The following is a 19,724-nucleotide window of genomic DNA, read 5'->3' as shown; positions in this document are numbered from 1 at the left end:
TGACAGTAATCTTTCCCAGAGCAGATAACCAGGCCTTTCTTCTGCACCACACTAGGTAGGTTCCAACCACTAACCTTTCTGTTAGGAGTAGAACACAAACTGTGCTACCCAGGGACCTTAGCCATCTCATCATCACTGGTTCTGCTTTAAGATGAAATAATAATAACTACAATAGCCCTAAAAATAATTGGAAATGTTCTCAGAAATGGAAAATCCAAAGAAAATCAAGATCGCCCTAAAGTCACCATTCCCAAACGGGAGCGGGCTAGAAGCTGGTGAGTGGCATGGGACAAGGTCAGAGGAAGAAGGTCGGTGACCCTATCCCCACCCATGGCAGAGACTTAAACGTTCTGATGGGCATCCCCCCAACTCCTCAGCCACAGAAAAAGCCCCACTCAAGGGCTTCCAACCCCCTACCCTCCACCCTGCACGAAAACAATGAGAAGTGGACGAGCTTCAAAACACTTACTGTAAGAGGAAAAAAATCACTCCATTCATTTATCCAACTCCTCTACATAAATTACCATAATATCAAATGTTCTATTCTACTTCTGCTTAATCTATTCAGATCAGTTATAAAAAAAAAAATTCATTTTTGTCTTTCTCCTTCAAACACTTGAATGGCCCATCAATATGGAAGTTTCTTTGCAATCTGACTGTGCAAAGTGCAGAAATAATTGCTTCACCAAATGGGAGTCACAGGGAAGAATTGACAATAGCTACGTCCCTTCCTGCAAAACTGACACAGAGCCTTAAGTTCCCAGGTCAGAACAGAGTCAGACAGGCCCCAGTTCAAAAACCAGCTCTGCCTCTTCCTGGCTGTGAGGCCTCCATCAAGTTATGTGCTGTCTCTGAGATGACATTACAGACTCCAAGGCATGAAGACCCCATGTGTGTCAGAACAGAACTGTGTTCTGTAGGGTTTTCTCCAAGGCACCTCTGCTAAGAATCCAATCGCCAGCCTTATGGTGAAAAGCTGGGCACATTAACTATTTGTGCCCCTCAGTCACAGAGTGTCTGTTGTTGTTGTTGTTGTCAGGTGCCATCGAGTTGGAACCGACTCATAGCGACCCCATGCACAGTAGAACGAAACAATGTCCGATCCTGGGCCAACCCCACCACCGCTGCCACCCTTGAGTCCATCAATGATGCCACCTGGCTGATCCATCTCATTGGGGGTCTTCCTCTTTTTCTCTGACCCTCCACCTTACCCAGCATGACATCCTTCTCCAGCGACTGTTCCCTCTAGTTGCAGATAAATCAATTCTGACACACGGCAACCATGTATGTGTCACAACAAAACTATGCTTCATGGGGTTTTTAAGGCTACGAATTTTTTAGAACAGTCACCAACTCTTGCTTCACAGGCACGTCTGGGTGCACTTAAACTATCAGCATCCCCCAGGGAATAAATCGGGCACACTGCTGTTTTGTTAGGTGCCATCTCATAATGACTCTATACACAACATAACACAACCGTTGCCACTACATCAATCCTTCTCATGAGGGTCATCCTCTTTGTCATTGACCCTCCATTTTTCCAAGTATGATATACATCTCCAGGGACTGGTCCCTCTTGACAACATGTCCAAAATATGAAATAAAGTTTTGTCATCCTGGCTTCTAAGAAGCATTCTGGTTGTATTGCTTCATTCCTGGCATAGTAAACCATGATTGGCAGATTCAAAATGGCTAATACCAATCCATTTCAGCTCACTAATGCCTAGGACATCGATCTTCATGTGTTCCATTTCATTTCTGATGATTTCCAATTTTCTTAGATTTCTATTTCATATATTCCACATTCTGATTATTAATAGATGTTTGTAGTCGTTTCTTCTCATTTTGAGTTGTGCCCCATCAGCAAACAAAGATCCTGAAAGCTTTGCTCGATCAAGGCATGAGGTCAACTCTACTTTGAAGAGGTAGTTCTTCCCCAGACTTATTTTGAGTACCTTCCAACCTGAGTAGCTCATCTTCTGGCACTATTATCATCTCCTGGCAGTACATCTAGGGCACATCAGGATAGTCTAAATATTAACAAACACCCCAAACCTACACATGAATAACCTCAAATATAAGAATCAGGACAAAGCCAGTTTCTACAAGTAGACTCAAATATGAGTCTATCCCAGATTTCCACATTCTCCAAGCCGCTGGACCACTCCATCTCTGGCACTCATCACTCTTGCTCCCCTCAGCACTCTTCCTTCCCCTGTTTGGATCCAGCAGTCCACTGCAGTGTCTCACAGAACCCACAATCCAAATCACACTTACAGCTAAGTGGTTTGTTACAGAACAGAGTATGACTCAGAACCAGCACTGAGACAGTTCTCTCCGGACCCACTCACGTCAGGCCTTCTCATGGGCCCCTGAGGACAGGCTCTTCTTAGTCCCCTCAGAACAGGCTGCTGTCAGCCCCCTGAAGACAGGCTCCTTAGAATAGGTTGCTTTCGGCTAAGGACAGGTTCCTCGTGACTCCCGGAGCACAGGCTCTTCTTGGTCTCCTCAGACCAGGCTCCTCCTGGTCACCTCATCACAGGCTGCCCTTGGTCCCCTTAGAACAGACTCCTCTTTGCCCTCTCAGGGCAGGTCCCTCTAGCCCTGCCATCTGTTAGCACCAGCTCTCCCTCTGGGCCCCTTTCAGATCTGTCACCACTAAGGCTGCCACAGGACTCCTTCCAGGCCTCTTGCTGTCTTCGGTGTTAACAGCTCTTGCCCACATTACAGCTCTTTTAGGAGATTCCTTGTGTCCTGTCTCTGCTTCTTTCTCCCTTCTGCTTCTCCCTGCTTCTCCCTGTATATATACCCAAACTCCTTGTCAATTTCAAGGCACTGTCCCACCCAGTGAGTGGGCCACAAACTCACCAATCCCCTCTCTGTAGGCTAAAGACATTTCATTTGCATAATAGACTAAAGTCACCTCATTTGCAAAGTCAATAGTCACTTCATTTGCATGGGTGCACTGACCAAGGGAATCCTGGTGTGATGTTGTAGGATAAGCACTGGACCACAAGGTCAGCAGTTCACCCCCACAAGTCACTCATTGGAAACCCTATACAGGGTCGCTATGGGTCGGAACCGACTCGACGGCACTTAACAACAACAACAACAACAATACCTATGCAAGGCATAAAATAAACAATCACAGTGCAGGCTACAACACAGGGACAGTCAAAAAGTCAAGGTTTTTATCGTTTGCCTAGGAAATGTCAACTAACCTGGACAAAAGTAACAGTCCCTCTGGGGTAGGAACCCAGTGCAAAGGTAACTTCTTAGGATTTAAGAGGAAACTCTCTCAAGATGTTTTTCGAAAGAACTAAAACAGAAGTTACGATTGTTGTTATTATCGGTTCTGACTCATAGGCACCCTACAGGATGAACCACGGTCCAGTCTGGGCCATCCTTACAACGGCTCCTTAGTCCTCAAACTGCCATCTGTGCTCTTGAGAACTTTGACAAGGTCTTGCGCAGCAGATTTGCCTAATGCAATACGTCATTTGATCTCTTGACGGCTGCTTCCATGAGTGTTGATGGTTGATCTGAGCAAAATGAAGTCTTTGACAACTTCAATCTTTTCTCCACTTACATGGATGTTGTTTATTGGTCCAGTGGTGAGGATTTTTGTTTTCTTTACATTGAGGTGTAATATTTTGCTATACTTTTTCCATCACAGATTTATTAATTCATCTGGTAGTCCATGGTCAATTCAATATTCTTTACCAACACCATCATTCAAAATCATCCATCCATCTCCAGTTTTCCTTAGTCACCATCCAGCTTTTACATGCATATGTTGTTGTTGCTGTTAAGCACCTTCAACTCAGTTCCAACTCATGTCGATCGTGTATATATAGAGACCCAAGATCTTCATAGGCGTGGAAAGCCTCATCTTGCTCCCACGGAGCAGCTGGTGGGCTTGAACCACCAATCTTGTGGTCCACAGTCCACTACTTATCTTACAGAATGATTAAAAAGACCATGACTTGTGTCAAGTGTACTTTAATCCTCAATGTGACAGCTTAGCTTTGTAACACATAGAAAAGAGATCTTTTGCAGCTGATTTGCCCAATGCAATACGTCATTTGATTTCTTGACTGCTGTTTCTATGGGCATTGACTGTGGATCCAAGTAAAATGAAATACGTGACAACTTTAATCTTTTCTTCATTTATCATGATATGATGTTGCTTGTTGGTTCAGTTGTGAGGGCTTTCGTCTTCTTTATGTTGAGGTGTAATCTATACTGAATCTATAGTGTTTGATCTTCATCAGTTAAGTGTTTCAAATCCTCTTCACTTCCAGTAAGCAAGGTTGTATCATCTACATATTGCAGGTTGTTAATGAGCCTTCCTCCAACTCTGATGTCATGTTTTTCTTCATATAATCCAGTTTCTCGAATTATCTGCTGAATTATCTGCTCAACATACAGACTGAAGGAGGAAGATGAAAATACACAACCCTAACACACACCTTTCCAGATTTTCACCCTCTTGCTCTATTTGGATGAGTGCCTCTTGGTCTATGTACAGTTTCCTCATAATCACAATAAAGTGTTCTGGAATCCCATGCTTCGCAATAAAAAGGCCACATAAAGGAACTCATTTCACCACGGTAACCTATAAAAGGAACTCATTTCACCACGGTAACCTATAAAAGTTTATTCCGCCCTCACATCCCAGCACACTGGGTACAGGCAGCCAGAGAGAGAGTGTATTCCAAACTGTCACTCGGGCCCCGCCCCTTCGGCCGCATGCCCCTACCACTCTCCTGGCCTTGGAGCCTCCTGATGGATCCCAAACATCTGGCCACAAAGGGGGACAGAGACCACAGAGGATCACTTGAGAGGTTTGGGGGCCAGACCAGACATGGTGGTACCCAGTGCTGCCCACCGCAGCCCAAACTCCGCCCAGCCCTCTCAATGACAGTGGCTGAGACAGGTGCCAGGTGGTGGGTAAGAATACACAGCATCTCCCCTAGGAAACGCTCGAGGGACTGTATTATTATACTTCGTTCCTATTATTTGTAACCGGGCCCACTGGGGATTAGAGGTATCTTGAATCAGGGTCTGTTTGCACATCAAAACCTAAAATAAAAACCAACCCAACCACCATCAAGTTGGTAATCCCATGTGCTGCAGACTGTGCTCCATGGGGTTCTCGTGGCTGTGAGCTTTCAGAAGCTGATTGTCAGACCTTTCTTCCATGACCCCAGGATAGATTCCAACTGCCAACCTTTTGGTTTCGTTAACTGTGTCCACCCCACAGGGGCTCCTGAGGCTCCACCAGAAGAGGGGGGTGGGCCGGATGTGCCCATTGAGACCCTTTCACCTGCAAATTGGCCTTGTGTGACAAGTAGGAGCAATGGTACCCTCTGGGTGTCCATGAACCCTGATGTCTAACCCCACATAATGAGGTTCCTGGTTCTGGGATATGGCCCCAGAGTTCAACAGAGTTGGCCACTGTCACTCAGAGGAGCACTGAGCCATCCCTATGAGCTACGGAAGACCTTCTCCAGAGATGAATGGTCTTGTAGTTGTAGTTGTTGTGTAGAGCTATCGAGTCAATTCTGACCCTGTATAGATAGGGTTTCCGAGAAACCGCCAACCTTGCAGTTCAAACTGACCTTGCGGTCTAGTGTTTACCCTATAGCACCACACTAGGATGGTCTCCTTCAATGCTTCACAATGATTTCCATCACAACCACCAGGGGGCAGTTCCCATCACCGTCAGCAGACAGATGAGAAAACTGAGGTACAGGGTTGAGAAAGGGCCGGGTGAGGAGTCCTACCCAGACCATGGCATGGAACCCCTGCTGCCTTTCCCAGATTTGGAAACTCTCACCTCCAGAACTATGAGAGAATGTGAAAGCTAGGCAATGACTGAGAAGAACGGATGCATGTGAATTATGGTGTTGGTGAAGACTATGAAATGCATACCACAAACTGCCAGAATGAAGGACCGATCTGTGTTGGGAGAAGTACAGCCAGACGCTCCTTACAGCAAGGATAGTGAGACTTTGTGTCAGCTACTTTGTACATATTGTTAGGAGGGACCAGTCCCTGGATAAGGACATCATACTTAGTAGAGTGTCAGCAAACAAGAAGTCCCCTGCCCCCTCCCCCCAACAAGCTGGATTGACACCTTGGCTGCTACCATTCGGGGCTCAAACATGACAATGATTATGAGGATGGCACAGGTCCAGCCAATGCTTCATTCTGTTTGACAAAGGGTCACCACAAGTCAGAACTGACTCGACCTCACAACAATGTGGTCATTTCTTAGAGTAGGTGCAAGAAGCTAACACACTGGGACGCCGACAGTTGCAGTATTTTGACTTCTAACCCATAGCTGGCAGCAAATGTTTGGGACTATAAAGTCCACCGCATCTAGGTCCTCGTTCGTCTCTGGACTAGAACGAGACATGCTGCATAGGCACAGGAGACTCAGTGAAGAACTGTGGACACATTGAGCCCCCAACTCAAACAAGATGGAACCACAGTGTGCGTGCTGACAGAGTAGACAGCCAACAAGACCCCTTTATGGTTCCTCCAAGCGCATCTCCCACACTCGGAGCAGATGCACCTGGTGTCCTGGGATTCGAGGCCACTCAAGCCAGGCATTACAACACTCTGCAGTTCCTCTCCACTCCTCTTAAAGTCAAGGAACATCACGTAACACACTCTCCATTTAGGATGTGGGGCAGGATGCGGTGCCCTATCACCAAGGCCCTGGATGCCGTTCTCCCACGTCACCCTCTCAGCAGACGCTGTCAAGACCCACATGGATTCTGAGAAGCCCGTGATGCCCCGCCTCAGGCGAGCCCGCTGAACGGAAGTCATCACAAAGGTTTCCAGGAAAGACACTGCTTTGACTGTAAACTGTCTGTCTAACTGATGATATCAGAGTCACTGCTCGGCACCTTGTCCATCCGTCCATCCATCCATCCACCTATACAAATCGCCCACACCCACTCCCCTGACCACAAGTGAAAAACAAAGGGCGAGAATGAGTGTCTTCCCAACAGGCCAGGTACAGACTACAAACCCACCTAAGAGACAAAGGCCTCTTCCCCGCAGCCTGGATGGAGAGAGGTTTCTACAGGAGGTGAGGGAGAAGGCCCCAACACCCCATACACACACTGCCTCCCTCCCCGCACCACCCCACCCCAGTTCTGCCAGGAACCAGGCATCTGCGGTTTCAGGAAATTCCTGAGGCCATCCCACTCTGACTCAAGGCCCCAAGCATCCCACCAGGACTTGCTGATCCCACCCACCCCAGCCAGGCACCCCAAGGGAGATGGAGTCTACCCCAGCCAAGCACCCCCAGCTTCATCCAGTGGCTTACCAAGGGCAGTATTATCCACATCTTGGCAGCCCCAGCTTTCCCATTGAAAACTACTGTATTAGCAAAGCAAATCTCCAGAGACCTGGTTGGGGAGGGGGGCTTTTAGGGCAGAGACAGAATTCTGCAGGGGGCTATCATGGAGGGCATGTGCTGTTAGGCATTTGTCAAAACCCACTAGACTGCACAACACGACCACAGACTTTTAGTTGCTAATCATATGTCAGTGTGAGCTTATCAACTGTAACTCATACCACAGGAGGACAAGATAAGAGCTGCTGGTATTAAATGCCATCGAGTCAGTTCCGATCCATAGTGACCCATATAGAATGGCTGGTGAATTTGAACCGCTGACCCTGTGGTTCAAACTGACTTTGCAGTCTGGTGCATTAGCCCACAGCGCCACACCAGGACTCCTTGATAAGAGTAGGAGGTTCTTAAAGGTGACAGAAAAATTCAGGAACAGTTCATGGTAATGGTGAAAACCATGATGAACGTCGCTAATATCACTGAACTGTCTGTGTGAAGATGGCAGACACAGTGAATGCTCTGCTACCGATGTTTCCAAACCAAGCCCACAGCGGCCGAGTGCATTCTGACTCCCGGCAACCCTCTAGGGCAGAGTCAAACCGCTCCGTAGGGTTTCCAAGGTGCACTCTGTACCAAAGCAGGCAGCCACATTTTCTTCCACAAAGCAGCGGGTGGGTTCAAACCACCAACCTTTTGGTTAGCAGCTGAATGCTTAATCACCACGTCACCAGGGCTCTTAACTTACAAACCCACTGCTGTCAAGGAGGGGAGTGATTAACTTTCCAGTCTAGGAGCGGAGGTCCCTGGGACCATCAATGGAGAAGAGTGGAGAACGGGATCCTACCCAGAGAAGCAGTGACGCCTGAGATGGAGGCAGAGACGATGACGTGGAGCGATGGAGCAGCTGGGGACCTGAGATCCAGAGAGGGAGAGCGACTGTGTGCTGACGACCGGGGGACAGGCTTGTAGTGTATACCCTTTGGTTGGGTGATGATGCATAGAGGGGATTGTAACCATGACAATGAAACAATATACGATAGGATGAATGTAAAACTAATGTTCTCCCATGTAAACTATCACATAATTCACAATAAAACATTAAAAAACACTTTTTTTAAACCACTGCTGTCATTTCTATGGTGCTGTCGGATAAGCACTGGGCTACTAGCCACAAGGTCAGCAGTTCAAACCCACCAGCTGCTCTCAGAAACCCAATGCAGGGTCACTATGAGTCAACACTGACTCAATGGGATACAACAACAGCCATCCTATAGAACAGAGGAGAATGGCCTCACAGGGCTTCCAAGATGGCAGTCTTTACGGAAGCAGACTGCCTTATCTTTCTCCTTCAAAGTGATAGGGATTCGAACTGCCAACCTTTCCGTTCACAGCCAAACACTTCACCTACCATGCCACCAGGATTCCAAAGCCCACCACAACCAAAAATAAACAAGCAATAAGAGACTAGGGGCAATAGTCAGACAGGTTAGAGGGAGGATTTGGAAACAGTGTATACTTTCTGCTCAGCATTTCTGACACCTAAAACGTGAAAAACTAATTCTATTATTAAATTTTTTTTTTAAAGCCAAAGGAATTAACATCTGGCTAGAATTTGGCACTAAAATTGTAAACATCTCTGACAGTCACTGTCCCTGGCCCAGGGTGGTAACCCAGTACTGTAGAAGGGCACAGCATATTTAACATGTGTGTGGAGGAGTCTGAAGAGCCAGGTGGGTCATCAAGGCACATGCTGGAGACCTTACCAAGGAATTCAGTCCATATCCCCGGGCCAGGCAGGACCACGTTGTAACAAGTCCTTTTGTCATCTGCATCCAATGGGGAGAGTCTGAACCTCTGGAGATACTTATGTTGTGACTCTGTCTCTAACATCTGTGCCATCACGCTTCACCTTCAGCCATCCAGGAGCCCAGAAGAAAGGACCATGGGAGACCATGTCTATGCACATTGGGGATCAGGCGTGGAGAGACCCATCCCTACCCTCCCACCGTGGGACCCATTGGCTTAATACGAATGAGCTTCCAAAGATATGTGGAAAAATTCCATTCTCTTTCAAACTCACTTTTCCATGAACTTTTTTGAAGCCCCCTCATAATCTGCCACTGCCCTTTCAGTTCGCTGTTCCCTGGCCCAAGTGGGCCAAGATGCAGAGAGCTGGCCATCAATCACAGAGGGGGGTGGCCTGAGATGCTGGAACCAGAGGGGACCCTATTGAAGCTCTCAACTCTCTGCTGGCTGTGGCTAGGATAATGCAACCACAATAGGCAGAAAGTTTCATGCAATTTTAGTTCTTCCAGGTTTTCACAAAACACCCCATATCTCAGTTTGCACCCAAACTGTATGAAGCTTGGAGGCTCTTCTTTGAAAAGACACACACCCAGCAAATTGCTCAGGCTTTCCTTTGTGAAGGTCATTTCATCTCTACTTTGAACCCGTTTTGACTACGGAAAGGGACTAGAGAACCAACCTTTGAGAAAGTACTGCTACCAAGAATGTTCCCCTGAGTGGGGGAGCCAGAAGGGTTAATAACCCCCACCCTGGGGTGCAGAGATCATTCTCCCTGCATCACATGGCTGAACACATAACCTGCTGCCACAAGAACCATTGCTGGAGGAATGCATTACCAAGCACAGATCATTTCTGCCTCCAGGTGGACAGTGTAAATGTATCCAAGACTACCATCAAATTGTTCGTTGATAAAAACCTTTTAAATTTCTGTCAGTCTGGGGTCCCCTTCCCTCACTCCCCCTCCTTCTGCACCAACCCTGACCAGTATGGAATTCCTAGTCCATCAAACAAGAAACACAGAGCAGATACTTTTGTTCAATTGAGGACACCAACTCAACCAAAATAGTTCATCTTTACAAAGCATCAGCTCTTCCTTGGAGAGTCCTGGTATGGTGTCATAGGATAAGTACTGGTCAGCTGAACCCCAAGGTCAGTAGTTCAAACTCAGCAGCTGCTCCTTGGAAACCCTATACAGGGTTGATATGAATCGGAACTGACTCAACGGCACTTTAACAACAACAACAACAACAGCTAACCACAAGCTTGGCGGTTCAAACTATCAGCCACTCTTCAGAAACCCTATACAGGATCATTATGAGTTGGCACTTAACAACAACAACAAACAAGCATCCTACACTTAACTCCTTTTTGAAAAAGATCCTGGATGGAGGTAATGGCTTGTGCTCAAGTGATAACTTAAAGTTTGGTCATTGGAACTCACCCAGCGGCACGGAAGAAACTCCTGGCGATCTGTTTGTGTAACAATGACAGCCAAGAAAATCGTACGGAGTAATTCTACTCTGTAACACATGGGTTCACCATGAGTCAGAATCTACTTAAGGGAAACTAACAACTACTTTCTTGGAAAGGCTTTATAGAGAAGAAAAGCAAATAAATCTTTCCACAGCTTCAGTGCAGAGGCTGGGCGGGCAAGGGTCCCATATGCTTCCTTTTCCATGTAGCATTCTGAGTCTGAATTACACATGAAGAAACATCATGCTGGTACTTGAAAGACTGATGTAAAGAAAATAAATGAAAATATAGTAATTTGTAAATGTCATATTAATGCTAACACTGTTGTATTATACATCAAGGTTTGGAACTGTGTGTGTGTGTGTGTGTGTGTGTGTGTGTTTTACAGTTTAGGTAGTTATTAATGATTCAGATATCAGAAAATTTAAGTGTCATGTAAGAATATGTTTTAAGCATTTCCAATCCCTTTTTAGGACTCCTAGAACAATGAATAATATCTTTTGTTCTAGAATATTTTCAACCACACTGTGCTGAAACAAGCTCAGTGTTCAGCTTTCAACAGCAAGCAGGGATTGAATTAAGAATGCTGTTTGAAATGTACAACTATCTAAACACACACACACAAAAAAAAACAAAAAAACAGAAGAGAAAAAACTCCTAAATGTGGGGCACCAATTTCCCCCAGATGCCTCCCCACAGCCGACATTTAACTTAGAACCTTCGCAGAACTGCATGGGTGCTCATTTGTGCCAAAATGGGTTCAATTCCACAGGAAGGGGAAGCCAGAGTTAGTTCATAAACTGAGGCAACGAATGGAGCTTTGGTTTGAACAATGAGACGGCTACTCAGTGATCACACATACCCCAGCCTTCAAATAATCGAGATCTCAGACTGTAAGAATAGAACTCCAAGAGACCTTGTCCAAGCTCAGACAGACTGCAGAAAAGAGATCCAAGACGGAGCGAAGGGTACAGTCCAGGATCAGGACAAATATCAGACAATACAGAGGGATGACAATGAAGAAACCGAGAGCTCCACACGAGTCCTTGGGTGGCCCAAACAGTCAAGTGCTCAACCACTTGCTGAAAGCTTGGGGGTTTCAATAGAGGTGCTTTGGAAGACAAGCCTGGTTCTGAAAGGTCACGTTCTACGGCTGATGGTAACTAATAACCACAGATGAAATAGCATTCTCTCCCTTCTCTGGAACATACAGCTTTACACTGAATTACCAGGAGTATAGATTAATTAAGGAGCTCTGGAGGTGCCATAGAATAAACATTTGATTGCTAACTGCAAGGTTGGCAGTTCAAACCCACCGGTCGCTCAGAGAGAGAAAGATGAGGCTTTCTGCTCCTGTAAAGATTTATGCCTCTGAAATTGTCAGTGGGTTTGTTTCTGCCTGCCCCCCACCCCTTAACCAATGGCACAGTGGTTAAAGCATTTATTTGTAGTTTGAACACCAGCCATTCTAAGGGAGAAAGATGAAGAAGCAGTCTTTATCCACAGAGAATGCAGCCTTGGAAACCCTAGAGGGAAGTTCTACCCAGTCATACAGGGTTGCTATGAGTCCAGGGCAGTGGGTTTGGATTTTAGGTACTGGCTAATTCACCAACTCTCCATCTTCCTATGGTCTGCTTCAGAAACCCGCTGAGCAGTGAGGCTGTCTGCTGAAGACCCCAGACTAGCCACTAGCCATGTTCTTCTAAGTCTGGGGGACCACCTCAATGGTATCATCAGGTCCCACATATATAGATTTTTGCCTAAACTGGAATTATGTAACTCACAATGATACTGACAAAAAGCACCCTGGCTTTTCCTTCCCCTCCTCTAAAGTGGGTGATCCCAGGCAGACAGCCTCTTCCACAGCTCCCTTGATGCCATGAGTCCCCCCTGACAGAACAGCTTCCTAGATGAAGGAATGTTACCTGACACCTTTCTGCTGCCTGCCCACCACCATTTGTCATTGAGAACAATGCTGCTGCCCCCAAAATGACCTTTTGATGAGTGAGCATGGCTTTCACCTAACTGGTGAAGAAGGATCCCACAAATTAAAGCCACTCCTTGCATTGTCCCAGTACAGAAGTGGCTGACCATCATCCCCATAGACCTGCAGAGGGACAAGCAGGACCTTGGGAGAAACTGCAGCAGGGGAGGGCAACTGCCAAGGGCAGAGAGGGCCCCAAGCCACACCCAGCATCAAGAGCCAGAGTTTGAGATGCCCATAAATACCTACCGCATTGCACGGGAAGTGGACAGGGGGTGAACCCGCCCCACATCTTGGCTTGGCTTTGGAGGAATCTTAGATCCCTTCCCCACATACTGTAAACCCTCAATCCAACTTAACACCCTGAAAACTAATTCCTGGACTCCCCCAAGATGCTCAGCCCGTCTGAAATGGTAGGTCCGAAACAGAGGCAACTGGAGAACGCAGGATTTAGGGAAACCCCTTCACTGGGGCATCTCCCACAGGGTGGGAGGTGGGACTAGGGTCCAAGAAAAGTGGAATAGATTCCGTGGGTTGACAACACGGCAGCTTTCAGAAGAGGTCAGAAGCCAAGAAGCGCTGAGATGAGGCGGCTAGCCCCTGGTGTCGCAAGAACCCCACCCGAGCAGCGACTCTCCGCCCCCCACCCCCACAAACACACACAAGACGCCAATCCCAGGGCCCTCTGGGAGCGCCGACCCCCAACATGCCACCCCCCGGACCCCGGTCCCAGTATCAGGTCCTGCCGCGCCCAGCCCCAAACCCCAACCTGGGCGCTGCCGCACCCAGACCCCACACCGGTGTGATAGTCCGGCTGGGGCCACAGCGGGGATGCAGCGCCCGCAGTGCGACTGGAGCGGCAGTGGAAGCAAAGGGCACTCTGCTGGCTGGACCTCGACCCCGAGACAGGCGCAGGAGGGTCACCGGGTGGGAAGCCACACCTCCCGCAGCCCTGCAACCGCAGCCTGGGACCACTCACCTCACCGGCCAGAGGAGACGCAGACCGGGACGAGGACAGGGATAGGGCTCAGTACTGCTTCGGGAAAGGAGGGCCGGACAGTGGTGTGGGGATGCGCACAGGACACAGGATAACAGGGGAGCACACCCCTCAGTTGGGGCCCCTCCAGGACCCAAGGAAGTGGGGAGGGAGGTGCGAAGAACGGATTTGGGGTCCATCTCAGGCCCACGGCTGTTGGGGTATCAGACGGGAATGAGGGGGGCCGTCCTCAAGGCTGGGAGGAGAAAGGGACAACAAGGTCCTTCCCGGGACTCAGGAGAAGAATCCCGCGGAGTAGGGGGACAGGAGACGTCAGGAGGAGGCCTGGGAGACTGGAGAGGAAGGGGCAGGATTTCTGCAGGATGGTGGGGACCGAAGCCCCCAGGGCAGGGGGAGAGGGTCGACAGAAGGAGCACAGGGTATTGGGGGAAGAGGGATCGGTGGGTCCCGTCGGCAGGGAGGGCTGGGGCGGTGGGCACTCACCTTGGGTTTGTACAGCCACTTTCGGAACCTGTGCATCATCGCCGCGCTGGCCCCGGCCCGGCTGGACGCCTACCCCAGGCGGCGACGCACGGGCGACCGCGGGGCGTGGAGGGCCGGGCCGGGCCGGCCGGGTCGGGGTCCCGGGGCGGAGGCACGAGCAAGAGCCTGACGCCGGGCGGGCGGCGGCGGCTGCAGGTGCGCAGTCCAAGAGTGCTCGACTTCCAGCGCCGGCTGACCAGCTAACCCGCGGGCGGACGGACTGACAGATAAGCAGACGTACCGACAGGCTGGCAGACGCGGGGAACAACGCGGCACGCGACTCCTCGCCGCTCCCCGCCGCCCGCGCCTCCTCTGGTCACGGCTGCCCCGCGCGCCGCACATGCGCGACGGTGCCGCGAGCCCCCTGCCCGCCGCGAGCCGCGGGCGGGGCAGAGCCGGGCGGAGCCGCCCAATCATCTCCCCGCCCCGCCTGGAGACCGAAAAACTACAAGCCCCGAAATATACTGCGGGAAGATGGTGCTCTTGACAAGGTGTTCGTAGCCGCCCCATAGGCGCTTTGCTTTCTGGGAGTTGTAGTGTTCCTGCCGATGGCGCTGGAGCGTGCCGCCGGTTGCTAGGTAGCGACGCCTAAACGGCACTCTACGGGGTAGTTGTCAACGTTCGCAGAAGTGGAAAACAGACTGCAATCCAGCAAGACCACTTGCTCGGCCGGGACCTAGAAACTGCAGAGGCAGCGAGAAGGAAGGTTCTTCGGCCGGGAGAGAAGAAAGACAGGTGAGGGCCTAGAGACCTGACAGAGAATCTGGGAAGAGGAGAAAGGGATGCTGTTCCCATCACCCACATTTTCTCACAGGTTCTCAGCTTCCTGGCTTCTCATTGTCTTGTTTTTCCTAAATGCCTTTTGGTCTTAGTTATCTAGCGCTGTTCTAACAGAAATACCACACGTGGGTGACTTTTACAAACAAAAGTTTATTGTCTAACAGTTTGTTGTCCTTATTGTTAAATGCCAATCAAGATGAATCAGTTTCATCACATGCATAGGGTTTGTTGTTGTTATGCGCCGTGGAATCGGTTCCGACTCATAGCGACTCTGTACAGGGTTTCCAAGTCTGTAAGTCTTTAGGAGAGCAGAAAGCCTCATCTTTCTCCTGCGGAACAGCTGGTAGTTTCGAACTGCTGACCTTGCAAACGGTTTCACAGCCCGATTCGTAACCACTACGCTACCAGAGCTCCTCAAATCTTTGTAGGAGCAGGAAATCTCTTCTTTCTCCCATTGAGTGTCTGGTGGGCTGGAAAGGCCGACTTTTGGGTTAGCAGTCCAGTGCTTACACTACAGAGCGACAGTTCTCCCTAACCACAGACATTTAAGTGCCATTGAGTCCGTTCCTACTCATAGCAACCTGGTATAGGCTGGTGAGTTTGAACCACCGACCTTGTGGTCTAGTGCTTATCCTACAGTGCCACACTACAGGCATGTTATTGTTGTTAAGTGCCATCGAGTCGGTTCTGACCCATAGAGACCTTGTCTAGGGTTTCCAAGGAGTGGCTAATGGATTTGAACTCCCAACCTGTGGTTTAAACTGACCTTTTGGTCCAGTGCCATATTCCGCAGGACCACACCACAGGCATAAAGGTTAGGACTTACAGCACATGTTTTTGGAGGCCATAATTTGGTGTGGTGCTTTAGGAGAAAGCACTGGACCTCACAGTCAGTTTGGAACTCAAGGCTGGCACTTCAAACCCATCAGAGGCTCTGCAGCAACCCTATACAGGGTCGCTATGAGTCGGAACTGACTGAACAGCACTTAACAACAACAATTTCATCCATATCAGTCTTCTCCAGTGCTCCTTGATTAAAGTTTAGTGTTTTCTTTAGTCACTACAGTAAATGGTGCTTTGTTGAAAGGTATCTTGTTAATCATCACTTCCTCTATTAGTGCCCTCATTTGGATCAGTTAAGAGTTGGCAGTGGTGTACTTACAATTTACTAAGACGTTGCTGGTGGCACAATGGTTAAGCACTCAACGCTTAACTGAGAGGTTGGGAGTTTGAACACACTCCGAGGTACCCCAGAAGAAACACCTGATCTGCTTCTGAAAAGTCACATGAAACGCCCTGCAGAGTGCCGTTCTGCTCCGAAACATATGTGGGCACCCTGATTCAGAATCTACTCAATAGTGTGTATTTTTTATGCTGTGTCAAGCACAGAGCTAACAACAAATAAATAGTCTCATTTTTTTAAATCCCCATCTACAGCTTTAGAAAGAAATGTCCTCATTGACTAAGATGTCTAGTCTGGTAGGAGTTGACTCCAAATACAGGCCTGGGCTGCCTGTTCCCCCATAGCCTAGTGCATACTCCCCTGGCACCCAGCTAGCAACACTTCTCCACCCTTGTACTGAAATGTGCAGATTTAAGACCAAGCCTCAAACCCGTTGCTGTGGAGTCGATTCTGACTCATTGCAACCTATATGAGAGAGTAGAACTGCCTCCTAAGGGTTCCAAGGCTATACATCCTTTAGGATGTAGATTGCCTCATCTTTCTCCTACAGAGTTGGTGAGTTTGAACCTGACCTCTGACCTTTTTGTTAGCAGACGGGCATTTTAACCACAATACCATCATGGTTCCTTTAAGACCAGGCAAGAGAGGGAATTAACACCTCTCTTGAGTCAGGGAATTAACTTCATTGTGCTTGGATCCACCATCGACACTCATGAGAGCAACAGTCAAGAAAGCGAATGACCTATATTGCATTAGGCAAATCTGCTGCACAATACCTATTTAAAATGTTGAAGAGCAAAGATGTTAGTTTGAGGACTAAAGTGTGCCTGGCCCAAGCCAAGGTATTTTCAATAGCCTCATATGCACATGAAAGTTGGACAATGAAGAAGGAAGACTGTAGAAGAATTGATGCGTTTTGACTTATGGTGTTGGAGAAGAATATTGAAGGTTCCATAGACTTCCAGAAGAACAAAGAAATCTGTGCTGGAAGAAGTAAACCACAATGTTCCTTAGAAGCCAAGATGACCAGACTTCGTTTCTCATACTTAGGACATGTAATCAGGAGGGACCAGTCCCTAGAGAAAGACATCATGCTTGGTAAAGTAGAGGGACAGCAAAAAAAAGGGAGACCCCCAGTAAGATGGACTGGTACAATGGCAGCAGCAATGGGGTCAAGCATGGCAGCAACTGGGAGGATGGCACAGGACCGAGTGGTGTTTCAGTCTGTTGGACATAGGGTTGCTATGGATCGGAGCTGACTCGATGACAGCTGGAGTCAAGATTCAGAAGTCTTCCTCTTCATCCTTGTTTTCATTGGTCCATGGTCCAAGGGCTCAGATGGTTCAATGTACATCTCAACCAGGGTCATAGCTAAGGTTTCTATCCAACTGTGGTAGTCATTCGCCTTGGTTTCTGATGACATGATCCATCTTCCTGGCGTCGCCTCTAGGTACCACCCAGTCGCTGCTCCCTAAAAGCAAAATTCCTCAGGAGTTGCCTGCCTCTTAGATGAGTTTGTCTGTGTGAGCCCATTGGGTAGTTCCTGCTCCTGGTTCAGGTGCCACTGATAAGTTGAAATCTCAGAGGGGCCCCGCTTCCAGGGGCTGGACTGTGAGGTTCCTCATGCCTCAGGCACTGGCCCAAGTGGTGGTGGGCTGGCAGACACCACTCCCACCGTCCCCAGGCTTCCTATACAGGACCTGCTTGCGATGGAGGCCAAGTAGAAGGGTTCACTTGGGAAGCCCAGGGGCGAGAACAGGCAGGCTACCAGCCTGAGAGTACTCTGAAGCATTACAGCCGCCATGATACAAAACGGCTAAATACAATAAACTTCGTAAAGGAAGATAATAATAATAATAAATAATAGTAAAGGAAGATAATAATAATAATAAATAATAAACTGAGGCCTCTTAGCCTCAGTTTACTTTTCGCCTGTCCTCTCTTAGATCACACTCCAATCAGATTTTCACCTACTCACCCTTCATAAGAGTTCTTCATCCAAGCCATCCTGGCCCTTGATGGTGCTAAATCCAATGAGCCTATCTCAGCCCTCCTCTCTGACTGAAACTATGGACAGCAGGTGACCCTGCAGACGGCTCTCCCTCCTGTAAATGCTGTCCTCACCTGGCTGGGGAGGATCATACCCTCCACTCCTCCTCCTCTCCTGGCTCTATCTTCTCCATCTACCTGGCTGGCCTCAGTTTCCTCCTATTCCACACCCCCTGTTAGTGCTGCAGACCCAGGACTCAGCTCATAGGAGCTTCGCTATGCTGTCCTCGCCCTATCAGCTTCCCTGTAGTCATCTGATTTTATAAACAACCAGCCTTGACCCATTCACTGTTTCTTGGGTGACAGTCCCCTCACATTCAGCTCAGCCTTCCCTGAGCCACCATTTCCTCAGCAGAGAACCCGGAGGAAGCACTTGGTGGAGTTGGCAGATGATGACTGTACTCTAGGTCTATTCTTGACCAACTCCAAGGCCTAGGGCTGTTGTAGTTGCTCAAAGCCTCCCTTCCTATGCCTCCTACATCCCAAAGTGGTTGTGTCTATTAGGATTAGCTTCAGTTGGAGTGTAATGAAAGACTCCAACCTCATAGTGCCCTAAATAAGAAGACTTTGCGTCTCCATAAAAGAGATCCACAAGGAGGCAATCCCCAGAGAATAGGGTGGCTCCAAGATTACCAGACTCCTCTGTCTTGCTTTTCTTCCATCCTTCCTCACAATCCAGCATGGCTGCCCAAGTTCCTGCCATTACCTCTTAAGTCTCCACAGTTGAATGGAAAGAAGAAGGAGACTTTCCCGGAGTCTCATCCCCTTTTACGTCTTAGTGGTAGAAGAACTGGGCCACGTGGCCATACCCAGACATGAGAGAGGGTACCCTGACACCCTTGGAAATGACACCCTTCATTTGGACAGCAGCAGTAAGCCTGGCTGCAAAGTGGAGTTCCATTGTTAGTGGAAGAAAGAGAGAGTGGAGATTGAAAAGCATCTAGCAGTTTCAGTCCCTTGGGACTGTGCTTTTAACATGAGCCATTGGAGTAGGAGTTGGCAGAAATCCTCAGGAGACAGACTCCAATCATGAGGAAAGAACTGATTTTAATTAACACACATTTGGGATCTTCTGTAAGCAGAGCTTCTCAAGTGGTTGAGCGTGGTGAACTTGGACATCCCTGATGGATTTAAGGCTTCCCAGGTCTCCTCATTTCTGGCTAGAAAGGATTCACTAAGGAAGGAGGAGTTTTCGTTCCACCTACCCTTAAGTGTGGCATGGGGGCTAATGCATCAGACTGCGAAGTCCTTTGAATTGCAAGGTTGGTGATTCAAGCTCACCAGCTGTTCCTTGGAAACCCTATACAAGGTCGCTATGGGTCGGAATTGACTCAACAGCACTTAACAACAACAACAACCCTAAGGTTCCTATAAATGTGAGATCACCAAACCCAAATTTCACCAAAAATGCTCATCTCACTGCCATCAAGTTGATACTCACTCAGAACACTACCTTGTAGGACAAAGTAAAACGGCCCCAACCGGCTTCCAAGACTATAAAGCTTCCCAGATGAAGACTGCCTCTTCTTTCTCCCACAGAGTGTCTGGTGTGTTTGAA

At 48.5% G+C, this 19,724-nt stretch overlaps 1 protein-coding gene across 1 annotated transcript in view; it reads right to left on the bottom strand.

Moving 5' to 3' along the window:
• The window catches only part of ZFYVE28 (zinc finger, FYVE domain containing 28), a 177,550-nt gene extending 163,396 nt beyond the window's left edge, over nt 1-14,154 (bottom strand). The window contains exon 1 of the mRNA XM_006874122.1: nt 14,116-14,154. Coding sequence (XP_006874184.1) covers nt 14,116-14,154 — 39 coding nt within the window. The remainder of the gene's footprint in view (nt 1-14,115) is intronic.
• Nucleotides 14,155-19,724: the final 5,570 nt, after the last annotated feature.

The sequence above is a fragment of the Chrysochloris asiatica genome, unplaced genomic scaffold, assembly GCF_000296735.1.
Source record: "Chrysochloris asiatica unplaced genomic scaffold, ChrAsi1.0 scaffold00262, whole genome shotgun sequence".
NCBI lineage: Eukaryota > Metazoa > Chordata > Mammalia > Afrosoricida > Chrysochloridae > Chrysochloris > Chrysochloris asiatica.
The sequence above is the reverse complement of the archived record's forward strand: the minus strand, read 5'-3'. Positions and strand labels throughout refer to the sequence as shown.